This window comes from Psittacula echo, assembly GCF_963264785.1.
Source record: "Psittacula echo genome assembly, chromosome: 13".
Taxonomy (NCBI): Eukaryota; Metazoa; Chordata; class Aves; order Psittaciformes; family Psittacidae; genus Psittacula; species Psittacula echo.
This window is the reverse complement of record NC_137749.1, coordinates 5,024,581-5,039,661: the sequence shown is the minus strand read 5'-3', so window position 1 is coordinate 5,039,661 and position 15,081 is coordinate 5,024,581. Positions and strand designations below refer to the sequence as shown.

The window sequence follows — 15,081 nt, the reverse complement described above, 5'->3', positions numbered from 1 at the left end:
CATCACAACAATGATGTACCAGAGACACAGGTCACAGCAGAGCTCATTTTGTTTAAATGATTCTCAGCATCCTTGTTTTTTTGGAGAGCATGGTTTTGCATAAGAGTCATTTACAGGTAAAGAAATGGTTGTGAACAAGTGCTTGCCCACCATTAGCCAGCAAGAGCCAGGATAATCCTAGAAAACCTGATCAGGGCCTGATTCCCATTTAACTGAAATGGTGGCAGTCTTAAACCAGTTCCCTAATTCCCAAACCAAACTTGTTCCCTAACAATTACACAGGATTTCTTGGTCTAAACATTGACATTATGTGTCCAATAGTGTCACAGAATTTCAATATTTTTAGAAAACTTTTCTGAAAACAGTTTTGTGGGTAAAACAGCAAGACTTAAGACATGAATTTTGTGTGATCATTGAAGTTATTAGTGAGCTGCTCAGGATGGAGATTTCACTATTGCTAGATGCAAGATGCATCTTGTTTATGTGGTGCAGGGTCATTCCTCCAACGTTTGGTTTCTCTGATACTTGATAAGCATTCATGAAATAGCAATTAGGGCATGACAAATACCTTAACAGGCCTGAATCAGAACTGGGAGTTTGGTTCAGGAATTGAAGGAAGGAAATTTTTCTTTCCTGCCTGCTGTGCTTGGAACGGTGTTTGGCATAGCCATTAGAAATTAAAGTGAATTTGAATCTAGGTGGTACTAGTGAATTAATAGCAACAAAGATTAACCAAAGAGGCTTTTATTCTTGTCTCTTAGGAAGCAGAGATCCTGAATACAGCTATTCTGACTGGCAAAACAGTGGCTGTCCCTGTCAAAGTGATCTCCGTGGAAGATGATGGCACTGTGACTGATCTTCTGGAATCTGTGGAGTGCAGATCATCAGATGAAGATGTCATTAAGGTAGGATCATACTGCTCTGCTCCATTACACAAAGACAGAGGCCCTGCAAACCAGTGCTGTTCTCTAATGTGACAAGTTCTTTCATCTTCCTAACTGTTCTACTGCTGGAAGATGAAGGTTTATTATCACTGTTAGGTACAGATTGGTTCGGTGGAGCAATAAAGCAAACACAAAATCACACATTTTTCATCCTGCATGCCAAATACTTGGAATTGTCTGTCACTTCCCACTTTTAAAGTATTTTTGGATTCACTCTACCTTTGCCTTTTAGTTTTCAGCTATATGGGCTGTGTAGGAATGTTGTCAGCTGATGTTCTAGATGTTCACATTGGAACAGGAGTTGTCTGGCTCAAAGTTTGGGTCTTTTCATGGTCCTGACCCATCACTGTATTGAAAACAGCATTAGCTTCAAATTTGGAATTTTCTTTGATCACAGTTGCTCCTAGGATGTGTCACAGGAGACACGTTGACTGCCAGTCCTGGACTGGGAACTTTGGATAAGACATTTGACCAGTAGATTTACTCTGTACAACAGCACTATAGACTAAACTTCCTTGAAATATAAATGACAGACAATAAGATACTGCTGATCTTAGTTCTGACTCAGAGTATGTACATTCCTAGTCAGTGTTGAGGAGAGAGCTTGCCAGAGTGTCTTCAAGAGCCTTTCCAGTACTGAAATCATAAGGGCAGACTGGATCCTCAGGAAGGTTGCTGCTTCTTGGAACTTTCAACTTGTAACAATATTGCTACTCAAAGCTTGTAAGAAGTCCTGCATATTCCTACTCAGCTTGGTTAATGGTTAACACACCTTAATGGTAGTGGAAGGACATGGTCAGCAGTGGTGACTGTGGGAGATGTGGTAGAAAGTATTCCAGGATAGTGACAGAAATGTTGGCTTGTCTACGGCAGCTTTTATCTTTTCACAAACTCATCTGGGGCTGTCACTTGAGAAGAGGAAGTGAGAGACATGGCTACATAAAAGTTAAAATGGAATGTTTTTTAACATAACCAGCATGTTGCAAAGCCATTACAAATACTACAGGCTGCCCCTGCAGCTGCTGGAAATCCCTGTTATCCCATTAGTTTTTGTGAACTGCACCATACTGAGGACTTGGCCTTTGTGAAATTTGCCTTAGCCTGAAGCTGGCTGGATTGCTAAGCTTTCTCCTTGCTATGATAATTCATTTTAATTTGAATTCAAACAGCTGAGGGTAGTGTTCAGCTTCAAAGCAAGCCTCTCTGGGCCCCATCACCTGAAAGAGATTCTTCCTAGTGACCACTTTTTGCTTTTATAGGCAAAGATGGGTGTAGGTGCTTGGTTGTTACTGTCATAAGGGAAACTGTTTGGGGGGTTAAGACATACATACAGGTTTAGTAACTTCATGTCACAGGAGTGATAACTTTGAGCAGGGTAATTGAAGAATAGAGCTCACTACAGGTTTAAATGATCTTTCTTGCGCTGTCTATACAGATGGGGTTTTTTGCCCAAATATACTTTTTACGCTCACTGGACTTGCTTCAAGTAATTTCTTCATGATAATTTCTCATACACAAGATGAACCCAAGCAATTTCAAAGTCCAGCATTTTTTATGTTTCCCTTTTAGAATCTGCTCAGGGTTTCTATTTCTCTGAACAGGCACCATGTTGGGATTTTCTGATTAAATGTGTCTGTCTAGCTGTCTTAAAAGAGACATTTTTTTTGCTTCTATGAAGCCCTTTTGAACCTGATAAATCAGCCAAGTATAGCAAACTCTTAGATTGAATCTAGGTTTAAAACCAGAAAGAAATTAATTGGGGTCCTTGTCTTCTCTGTGGAAGTTAATAGACTAAGTCTTCACTCACTAACTCACTCATTAGCTAACTTTTTAACTGTATAAAAAGAATTTGAAAGCACATACATCATTTGGAAGATATTTTAAAAATCAGGTTTGTTTTCTGGAGTTTTATCAGAATTATTTGGCATGTTCATCGGATGTTTGTGCAACGGGTTTGTCTGATATAAATCTACAACAATCTGTAGGATAAATATGCTCAACTCTAACCCTGGCAAAGAAATTAAAGTTGTAATACTGCTGAAGTGAATAGCTAACATTGATTGTAAGTACATGAATATACCAATAGAGGCTTGTGTGCTTATCATTGCACAATGATGCTAATGGTAGGCCCTATGTCAAAACAGGAAATCATTAGTCAGAGATCAAGATGTTCTGGGCTTCTGCAAACAACCCCTAGAGTTCACTGCTCTGCAGCAGGAAGGCAGGTTTGAGCAGCATTAACTTGAGTTTAAAGGGAGCTCTTAATTGAAAATGTGTCTCAGAGTTTCCAGTTTACCTGCTCGGTTTCACTTCAAGCCTTATTCACAGACATCTAATGAAGATAAAGATACATAATTACTGGCCAGCCTTCAGCATGCAACAGTAATTAGAGTTTCTGTTCTCTGGACGTTAGAGTAGTGAATAGAAAACGGAAGAAAAAGTCTGCTTAAGATGCCCATTGAAATACAAAGAAAGATTAAATTTCTTTGTGTCTTTCCCATTGCTGTTTTTCAATGCATCTGTCATGTAGCATCTAACAGATTGATTACGTCTTCGTGGCTTAGCTTTTATTCCTGTTTCCTTGGTGTTGATTAATGATGAGTTTAAGCTCATTTTCCTTGCAGCATGAGGATACCTCATTTTTCTTTTCTTTTCAGGGACCACATTTATTACTCAGTTCTTTCATCTGAGACTTCAAAGATCTTTAAAGAGCTGGGCCAAACTCTGCACTAACTTGTTTCCTGCCAGACTTGGTTCAATAAGTCAGGACAGAATTTAGTCCATTGACACAATATTTTTATTGACAAATCATTATCTGAAATTATTTGGTCCATCATGACAGAGTAACCATACCAAAAAAACCCATGGAGGCATGGTGTGGGCTCTGTTTCACAAATGAGAAATCCAAGACACAGAAAAGTTAAAGTGAGAATTTCAAAGTGCTGTGAAGGGATTCTGAACATTGAAGTACATGTAAAACACCTACTGATCTCATGGAAAAGAGATTGGTCAGCAGACTTTTTTGCTGAGTTAAAATGGCTCAAATTCTCAAGATGATTTGAATCAAAAATGAGGAGAGAGGAAAAATCAACATCTTTTATTCTGTCATTTTGAAAAGACATTCCCATCCAAAATGGCTTTTGTTTTCAAGGCTCAACCAAGCCTAAAAGTCTCCAAAGCAACACTTTCCAATGCTTTGGGTTTCCAATTTGATAAATTAATTGAAAATCTGCATTTTTGTTGCCCTGAAATGAAAACTCCTTTAGGTTCATTTTGTTTGATCAGTTAACTAAAAATTCCAATTATTCTCAGCTCTCTCCAGAAGCCACTTGCCAGAAGTAACATAGTGAATGGTGCCAACACTGGGAACGGGATACAGTTTCTCTGCCTCTTTTATGTAATACATTGTGTATTTTGTAGAGGATTCCATTCAAAATCTGTGTGTTATCCAAAATTGTGTAATTTTCTAACAAAATACCTTTAGCTTATTTCCTTCTAGAACATCGTGTTCCTTTCTTAGATCTCAGATAAAGGTGCAAACGGGAGGCAAATGTACTAACTTCTGTCTGTATTACAAGCAAACACCTGGGACAGAAGAAGTGAAAGGAGAGTTGTGACTTCTGGTATCTCTTGCACAACCTGGGACTTAATGGCGAGCCATGGGGTTGTACAGGATGTTATGGTGTGGCTTCTCCTTCTGAATTTCCATTTCCCAAAGCTCTACAACCAGTTCTGGCTCTGGGACAATTGGCAGGCATTTTTGCTTGTCCTCTGCAGCATCTCATCTTTCTGGCTTTGCGTGAGGAGTGAAGCAGTGATGTTTTATCCCTGCTTGCTGTTTATCAAGCAGCTGTAGAGTTGCAAAGCCAGATTGCTCCTACATGATAGGATGCTACTGCTGATGGAGCAAAGGGTTGGTACCCACTTTGTTCTGTTCACTTTGGACTCTATTGGAGGGGATAACAATGCACCTGGCAACTTGTAAAATATTACTGCAGGCTAATAAATCTTTCAGTAACGCTTAGTGTGGTTTTATCAGTGGCAAAATGCCTTCTTTTTAAACAAGTGACAGACTTTACGAAAACTGAAGTGTCAGAGCATTTAAAATAGCCTGAAGCAGACAGTGTTTTAAAACATTAAACTTTTAGCAGCTGTTTCTTTTCTTCCTTACACTGGTTTCTTTTCTTACTTACACTTCAGGGAAAAGTTGAATTCTTCTACAATTAGTGGAGTGACAGAGTAAAAAATCAAAAGGAGATAACTGAGTTCAGGGTTTTATCTGCTCCTTAGTTTAGCCTTGACAGTTCCAGTGCTGCTGATTTCACAATCATATTGCTAGTGGCAGTCCATTTGATATTCTTTTTACAACACATTCTTAGATGCATGTGATTACACAAGTTTTCAGTTGCAGCTTTTAACTGGAAAAGAAAACCCTCACAGCAGGTCAAAGGCATAGGGCCCCAAAATGGAGGTACTGCAAAGATACACAAGAGAGTATGAAGAATCACAGTTTTCCTGTGATCTCTGGAGTTTAAGCCCAGCGGAGAGTGATTGGAGATGTATGTTATGGCCTGATGGAGTTGAACAGCTCAGCTAGTCAAAGGGGGAAGCCAAGTAGTCACCCTTCCCTGGTGCTTGCTCTAGTGATTTGGCGACGGGAGGACAGGAGGAGAAAGCATCCTGCAGTGGGGCAAAGCAAAGTGAGAGACAAAGAGTGAGCAAGAGCAAGCCCCTGTTTCAGAAGCAATAATCTATCAAACCAGCTAACCAGAATGTGCAACATCACATTCAAGTGAAGTTGTCACATGGGTTTTGTTTGCTCAGGGTTCGGAAGACACACATAGAAGGAAAAGCCAGATGTAATCAGCATAGTTTGTTGAATGATATCAAAGAAAATACTTTCCCATCAGCAAATGGTATTTTGCCTAGATTGAGCACTTACCTAGAATATGGTTGTGTAGGGCTGAATTTTGTAATGGGAAAATAAATCTCTGCCTTGAGGGCTCAGTGAAGATGAAGTTCATGCCATGATTTTCCACATTATAATGTGTTTTCTCTCACCAGCTGAACTACCTTCTTCCATCCCAAATAATTTTGATCTGTCTTGAAACAAACATTTGATTTAAGTCAGCAAATGGATGTTTTTATTTTCTGCAATGTCCAAACATTTCATTCTGATAGAAAATGATGAAATCATGTCCTGTCATTTCAACTCAGTTTCAGTATTCCTGACATCAGAGTCTTTCTGAACTTTTCACCTTACAATGAAGCAACTGTGAAGAACAAAATACTTCTTTCAACTGCTCTAGCAATCAGGAGACAGCAAAAACTCAGGAAAATGTGGTATCTAAATTAGAAGTTGTAATAATAATTGTCAGTGCATGTGCTGTTAGTGTTGGTTATAAAGGGAGTGGGACCAGTTTTATTCTCTTTCTGAAATGAAGAGCAGACATAGCAAAGGAGAGTTCTGAGTGTAGAACTGATATAACAGTCCCACATGTCCCAGCAATCGACTGAAACTTACCTAAAGCTGTTGAAGTTACTGGGTTTGTTGCTTTTTTGTACTGCTAATTCACAATTTGGATGTGAATCTTGACAAGTAACAAGGTTTTTGTGGAGTTGTTTGCCTTTTTGTAATCATCCATACTGAAAATCCCAGTTAGAAAGCAGTGAAGGGGAAAGGGACCTGGGGGTCCTGGTTGATAGGAGGATGACCATGAGCCAACACTGTGCCCTTGTGGCCAAGAAGGCCAATGGCATCCTGGGGTGTATTAGAAGGGGGGTGGTCAGTAGGTCGAGAGAGGTTCTCCTTCCTCTCTACTCTGCCCTGGTGAGACCACATCTGGAATATTGTGTCCAGTTCTGGGCCCCTCAGTTCAAGAAGGACAGGGACCTGCTGGAGAGAGTCCAACGCAGGGTGACAAAAATGATTAAGGGAGTGGAGCATCTCCCTTATGAGGAAAGGCTGAGGGAGCTGGGTCTCTTTAGCTTGGAAAAGAGGAGACTGAGGGGTGACCTCATTAATGTTTAGAAATATATAAAGGGTGAGTGTCACAAGGATGGAGCCAGGCTCTTCTCGGTGACAACCAATGGTAAGACGAGGGGTAATGGGCTCAAACTGGAACACAAGAGGTTCCACTTAAACTTGAGAAGAAACTTCTTCTCAGTGAGGGTGACGGAACACTGGAACAGGCTGCCCAGGGAGGTTGTGGAGTCTCCTTCTCTGGAGACATTTAAAACTCGCCTGGACGCCTTCCTGTGTAACCTCATCTAGGTGTTCCTGCTCCGGCAGGGGGATTGGACTAGATGATCTTTTGAGGTCCCTTCCAATTCCTAATATTCTGTGATTCTGTGACTGCTACCGTTGCTGCTGTCTACAGTTTCTTTGTATTTATGCAAGCCTATAAGCTTATAAGATATAGAACTTTTCTGTAACAGAAAAAAACCCAAATAATTCCTGATTGGAGGCTTCCTCAAAATTATACGGAAGATATCGAGAAATCTGTCTCTTTGTGCTTAATGGGAAAGAATATGTGTTCTTGTAGAGGCAGGAATGATAATCGCTTTTTTCTTCGGGTATTTCTGTTCCTTTATTAGGAGGAATATGTCTATATTCATAAAAAGAATAAAGCAAAATCTAAACAATATCCAGTCAGTAATGCCAAAGGAGATCTGAGTGGGCAGATTTGATCATTTGACAAACCCAAAAGGGGCTGATGAATGTCCCTAATGTGTTAAACCATTGCTAAGGTGCAAATCTGTGACTGTTTCAAAGGAACTAACATGGAGCAGCCACCCCTGTCTTTCTGCTGGCCGTGAGTGCAGCTGAATGAAAATTAATCTGTCCTTTTGCTACTGCTTCTTTTTTCCTGTGGATGAGCTGTCTGCCTGCTCGGCTCCCTGCTCCCTCACTGAATTCATTTCACATGCTCACAACGCTTGTGCCAGCACTGGGAAAGAAGTGACATCAGAGTAGGATCAGTAGCTGAGGGTGAGAAATGGTCAGGAGTGATTCTTTCTCTTATGTAGTTGCTTAAATGACATGTGGATTACGGTTTTGCACAGGCATTCTCATGCTGTCGCATCATTACCGTCTACGTAAAAGGCTTACCTGGCCCTGTGGCTATGAATCCCCCCAGTGAATATGCTCAGGAGCTGTTGTGAAGATATTCCAAGTGGCTCACCCCATTTCTGAGTGTCAGATTTGTACAGTGAAAGATACCAATGTAGGAATGTCAAAACCACCTTGCCTTCCAAAGGGGATTGGGAGTTTTACTGCCAGTGTTGAGAAGTGTTCCATTATCTCAAAGGAAAGAGATTGGTTGATTGCTAGAAAAAATGTGCCAAGGAAGTAAGGAACAGACAAGCTGAATACAAAGGGAAATTAATTCTTTATTCCACTGGGCTAAGCCAGCAGTGCATTATTGAAACACATGATGTCACACTGATAGAAATGAAAGCTAAATTGGGCTCACAACATCCAATAGCACCTGTCTCCAAAACTTGCATTAATCATTGTAAGTTGTGATTATTTCTCTTCAGAAGATCCCTTTAGCTTTAAAACTGTTTGGGTTCTTCAGTTTCAGTGACCGTCTGCCACTTCCTTTTAGAAGATGTGGTATTTATAGCTCTTTGTGCCTGCTGTAAGCCAGCCTCCAGATCGTGACATAAAATTCTGTGTTGCTTTGTTACCATGCAGTGGAAAGTTACAATATGCCATATAAATTACTGTCTTCTCAGACCAATTTAGGATTTTTCTGGATGCCTGAGGTACAGGTGGATGTAATTCTGGATGTCTCAGCCACAAAATGACTTTGCTTTTGCTTATCATTTGGGAGACTATTCCAATATTGTATTAGCTATGGAAGGGAATGGTCTTATTAAAACAAAAATATATGTGACAAGATATTTTCAGCTGATTTAAATACACTTAGATCCCATGACTGTAATCATGGCCTGTTCTCTCTTCTTCAGTGGTAATGAAGAGAAGAGATATGGTCTAGTGGTTAAACCTGGGTTGGGATTTAGGCATTACAGGTTATAATAAGGACTCAGCCTGCATACAGTGTGTGACACTTGATTTTCATTTCATTTGCCTCTGTCTTAATAAAATAGGATAACAGTTGGATAACCTATTGGATGGGTTTTCAGACACTGCGTTGAAATGTGCTGGTTATAGTGGGAGCTCTGGCGTATGCTTTCAGCTGTGACATCGATGTGCTATTGTGAACATTGGCATGTCATTTGTTTGATCTGTCTCAGCATAGACGTATACAAAAGATGTATAATGGTTCTGAATTACCTTGACAGATAGAGAGCATTAATACTAAATCCTTGAAAAATGCTTTGAGATCTTTATATAAAATGTGCTATCAGCATTACAATTGTTACTAATATACATTAACTAGGACAGAGGCAGACTCTTAAGGAAGCACTCCTGTTAAATTTAACTTAATCACAGCACATAAAAATTACTGTCATGATAAAATATTAGTGGCTGAGTAAGGATTTAGAAATATTTCCAGATTTCTTATGTAAAAGAGTCCATGCAGGTCTGCTGACTGAAGATTTCTTCCCTTTCATCCACTGTCTGAACCATATTGCATTACTTTCTAGGCCCTTGTTGAGGCAAGCATGTAATCCTCTTTGCCTGAAGCTTAAATGGCAAGAACTTTGTGCATCAGGCCACAGGCTAAATGAATTGACTTAGGCAAGGTAAGTTTCAGACCTTTGTGGTTGAATCACAAATACTTTTCTATTCTGCTTTAGGCAGGTAACCATGCTTACTATTTACCAAGCATTAATTAATAGGAGTAAAGAAATGCAGACACAGATCTAGAGGGTGAACAGTTCCCTTTGAAACCATGGAGAGTGATACTTGAATTTGTGAGTGCAGTCCAGAGCACTTCTAGATTCAGGCATTTAGACATCAATGTCCTGCTACAGTTCTAATGATGAAACATCTCTATCCACAGAGCAGGTTTTCATGTCTCTCTTCCCTTCCATATATGTGCAGGAAAATGAATGTAAAGACAGTACATGGGAGATGATTTGTCCATCTTTGGATAGGCTTCTCTCTTCAGTTCTTGTCTGTTAGCTACTGTTGTTGCTAACATTCAGCTAATGGTACCCACCCCACCCATCTTTTCAACTCAGCCTCATCTCTCAGTCCTCCTGCGGTTCTTCTGTAGTGGCTCTCCAGCTGTGCTCTCCAGCTGTTGCTGCTGCTCTTGCTATTTTTCTGTGCTTGCTGCATCTTAAATATTTTTCTCTATGTTTCTGCCCTTACTTACCCTTTGGGTTGCCAGTTTTTAGCCGCCTTATGTCAGCCCCATTTCTAATCTTTTCTGAAAGCTTTGAGACAACAAAGTATCTAGTGGTACCCTAATGTCTTATAAGCACCATTTGCTGCATGTCCAGATCCTACAGTTCCTCATTTAACATTTGCAGAAGTGCTCAACTTCCACTTGCAGAGCTAGGTAAGCTTGGGCAAAACAAATATATCTCATAAGAGACCAATTTATTCTTTTCCAGAGATGTTTTCGGTGTGGCATAATCAAATCTTACAAATTGCTATCCTTAAATAGCTCAGAATGAGCATGTTTTGAGGCAGATGTTTTTGTGTTGTTTCATTCTATCAAGTGCAGTGTAGTCCTGGCTTGTGCTCTCAGCACTTCCCTGGTTTCTCGTGATGACTTTTGGCTACCCATTTACTTGCTCTCTCTGCTGTTACTTACAAAATTGATGTAATACTTCTGAAGGATTTCCAAGAGCTTAAGAAGATAAACAAGTAAAACACATCTGAAAGTTGCTTTGAGATGTCAGAATACAAAGAGTTATCCGAGTCCAGTTTGTTATCAAAAATAGTTATCTATAATAGTTCTCACGCTGTACACACGTGACAGGATCTGGTCTTCTGCCTTTTCTAAGGCTGGGGCTGGGGTATTACGTCTGTTTGTAGGAGACATTAGTGCTATTATTTTTCCCACATCAGCTACCCCTAGGAATGCTGAACAACTTTCCTGTTTCAGCCTTGTTTTACAGCATTGTCTTGTTTAACTGGTTATTGGATGGTAAGCCTGATTTCTGAAGCTGTTTAGGAGTTCAAATCCAACTAATTTAATTGGGAATTAGAAACCTAAGCACCTATAAAAACTGGCCTTAATGGCTCTTCAATTTTAGTTGAAAGTGTGTGTATTTAGAGTAGGTGGGTATTATAGAAAGCTGATATTTTCTGTCAATTTATATAATCTCTTCCATATAATAACTATTAAAATAACCAGATTATTTGCAAGCAGGTAATTATTTTGCAACTGTAAAGGGGTTTTGTTTGAGTAAATTTAGGGCACCTTCTTTAGACTTCAGGATTCAGCAATTTTTTTCAGCATTTCTGAGTATGAGAAAAGCTGTTGTAGGGTTTGAGATTTTGTGCAGACCTGGAGCTGATACCAATATGAAACCTATGAACATGACGTTCCATTACATGCTCCATTTCATTCCACTAACAGCCAGAGAGGGAAGAATGAAACTTCAGTAATGAAGGAAAGTATCATTTGCCCTGGTGACTTAGCATCTAAAGGCACAATGAATGTGTACTGAACTACGTTTTAGGCATCATCTGTAAGCACTGGATTAATTGCACTTGACTGTCACTAACAGAAAAAATCAGGCCCAGTCTCACATGCACACATACAATTTTTGTAATGATTAGATCTGATTTCTACTGCTGAAAATCTGCAGTTAACCGAGTGCAGTTAATGGAAATGCTGTCCTCTTTATTTGATGAAGAGAAGAGAAAGTCTGTTCCTTACTGGGAAATTTTTTTGTGTCTAAGCACAGCTCTCACTATCCCTGGATGGTTTAGTTTGGCATCAGCTTGATGCTGAAAGCAAAGATCAGCCAGAGCCAATTTTAGCTGTTTCAGTGCCATAGCCATAAGTCAGCCCATGTTTCCTTGAAAGTTCTTCACACATTTTGATGATGCTGAGCTGAGTTTCAAGCTTGTAACAAATCTTGAAAGCAACTGTTTCCCTAGGGCTGAGAATTTCATCACAAGGATTTCACACAGGCCTGCAGACAGGAGAAGAAACAGCCCCTCTGGCAATACAGTTGTATGAACTACACTAATTTTTGAAGACACCTTGACAAGTAGCTTTCCAAATTCTGCCCTTTGTTCCCAGGTTAAACAATGTGTGTGTCTAATCTCATCTCCTGCTGTGTTCTAAATAGATTAAGCTGGGCTGTGTTCACTGTTATTTATGTCTTTGGAGCTCAGGCTGCAAGGAAAGCTGTACGTAGGTATGAGTAACCTTGTCCTGTACTTCTTAGTCTCCAGATCTGACAGCTATCATCTGATCTCCAGCAGGGCTAATTACGGACAAGAATTTTCGCATGGACTGGGTGGTTGTTCTGTTGCTGTTGAGGCTTTGAGAAAACTGAGTGCATAAAATGAGACATTAAATGTCATAAAGTGTGCCCAACACAGAAAAACTGGAGAAAAGATAAATCAGAAATTACTAGGGCACATTTGAAGATGATCCCAGAAGCACATTAACTGGGTGAGGACTTCCTTCACTCAACAGCACAGGAAACAAATACAGAAATAATCTGGTATTGTGCTGTTGGAGGGAGGATACATCGTGGAAGAGTCTTGGTCTCTTTCCCATTCAGATATCAGCAAAAGATGAGTTACCTGCTTTACACACTGTCAAGGGTGAAGTGATTTACAAACTTCTAGTTTAAACAATTATTTTTAATCATATACTTTTGCCAGAGGTTGATGTCAAGATGATGTCAATCCTTTAGAGCCATAAATCGTTCCTTATTTTACAATGGCTATCCCCAGATTTAGTAATACTTAGCTTTGTCTGGTCTGTCATTTATTTTTTGGTTAGTGAAAGGATTAGAAAAACAACTTGATTGTAAGGCTGAGGTTTTCAGTGTGATTTAAGGTCACTGACCTGGTGTAGTCTAGTGGGAGTTGAGCACTCAACTTCAAGTTTCACTGGAAAATATAATTCAAGAGATGAGTTTAAGTGCATGATTAGGGTGAAATCTGAACTACCTCTGGCAAGATCTGGCAGCAGTCAGGTGATGTCCACCAACCCAAAAGCAGAAACACTCTCATCCACCAGCCAGCTGCAGTAAGAATAGAAAATTTTGCTGAATCCTCAGACTTATTACTCAGCTATCACTACGTTTCCCTTTAGATGCAAAGCCTTCTGTTCAGACCCACCTAGTACCTGCAGCACACAAGTTGGAACTGAGAAGCATGTTTATGTCTTCTGGAATCTAGTCCCTTTGCAGACCAGTTTGCTGCTAGCAGATTTTATGGTTGCTTCAGGGCTGCCCTAATTTTTAATGAGTTTTAATGAGCTAAGTCATAATGAGATGATCACTCCAGCAAGCTTTTTTGGAGTTTGGTATGTTTTCTCATCCTGTGAACAACCCCAGCTTGGCTCTTCCATCAGAAGCTGACACTGCAGTGAGCAGTTTAGTTATGTGTAAGTGGAAAACCCTCATATGTTTTCTTTCCTCTCCATAGCAAGACAGGAGTGCAGGCGGGCCAAAGAGTCTATCTCTGAGGATACCTGGAGATCCTCCCTGCTCATCAAAGAAGGAAAATAAAGAAAAAACCTGCTGAAAATAATCCAGTTCTGCCTGCACTGGTGTCATTGTTAACCAGAGGGAAACTGCTGAAAGTGGTGTTCTTACAAAGATATACAGCAGTATAAAATGAATGCCAGCTTCCTAGGGAATGGGGCACCACCATGATCTCCCACTGTACACTTGTCTGTTCCACTAAATACTTACCTAGCTAGCCTTGGCCTTTTGGGAAGTTACATCAAGTGTTTTATTTGTTAGAGTCATATTTTTCTCTTTCACTTGAAATGTAGCCTGAAATGCAGAAAAGAGCAGTTTCTAATTAAACTCCCGCCTAAATCCATTATAAGCTTCTGAATTCATTGGGACAGGGAGATAAAAGAACTGTAATCATCTCAATATGTAAATATGGATGTAAAAGTTTGTTTGGAGAGAAGGAGGTTAGAGGCTAGATATCATGAAACTGAACATAAAGCTGCTTGGTAGAAATTTTATCAGTGCATTAGTTATCATGGATTTTCATAAAAATAAAGTAATAATGCACATTCATGTTTCAGATCATAAATGTGAAGTGACAGTCCATGTGTTAGCCACTGAAATTATATTATAGACCAAAAAAGAGTAATAGATGAAATTGAGAAAGCAGAAGAGAGAGTTGTAATAGAATTGGGCATTGGCATAAATATAAATCATGAAAGGGAGATAGATTTAATGAAAGATATGAAAGCCAGAAACTGAAGGTGTTAAAAAGATCATCTGCTCGTCTGATAAAAATCCCTAAGGCTGCACAACTGTTAGCTGAAACAGCCAGATTTACTAAAACTAGATGAACTTTAAAATTGCATGAAGAGTAACATATTACAAGGGAACGTGCAGCTGCAGTACACACAGTCTATTAAGAAGTTGTGCAAAAGAGGAAGAAGCTCACATTGATCCATTGGAAAGTTATCTGTGCCCGTAAATTTTGTCGGAAGATTTACAAGTAGGTATGGGAATGAGAAAAATTGTTGTAATTCAAAGAGCCTAGATAGCAACATTTACATGCTAGCCAGCTATAAGTATCTGGAAGAAAGCACTCTCTGTGAAATGAGTTGGCCAGGCTAATTCTGTGGATGTTTTTTTGTACATAAAAAGCAGGTAGGACAGACACAGATGCCATGTGAGTGATGTCTCCATCTAAGTGTCTGCTAATGTGGCAAGATTTATTTTAGCTAGTGAAAGCCTTTCAGGTTTCGCACATATCCATCTATAAGTGCAAAGAAACCTAAAATCTCCCTTGTCTGCACATGTCTGAGGGAAGAAGGCTCAAAGATCCAGATGAAACTGTGCTGAGATCTCCTCTCAGTTTCTGAGGGTGATAGAACGACTCTTTTTTAGTACTGCTTTATGCAAAAAAACCTGTGGAACCAACAAGTTTGAAGTGCAGTTTCATCCCAAGCAGTCCTCTAGGCATGAATAACTACACACTGAGATTTTGCATCAATCATAGTTCTGCTGGAAATATCGCACTTCATTTTCCTTCTCCCTCCATTCT

The 15,081-nt window shown here is 39.7% G+C and overlaps 1 protein-coding gene across 1 annotated transcript in view; it reads left to right on the top strand.

Moving 5' to 3' along the window:
* Window positions 1–15,081, top strand: part of TMEM132D (transmembrane protein 132D) — a gene marked incomplete at both ends in the record, with an annotated part of 240,913 nt that overhangs the window by 198,763 nt on the left and 27,069 nt on the right. The window contains one exon of the mRNA XM_080628514.1: window positions 762–905. Within this exon, the coding sequence (XP_080484640.1) occupies window positions 762–905 (144 nt within the window). The remainder of the gene's footprint in view (window positions 1–761; window positions 906–15,081) is intronic.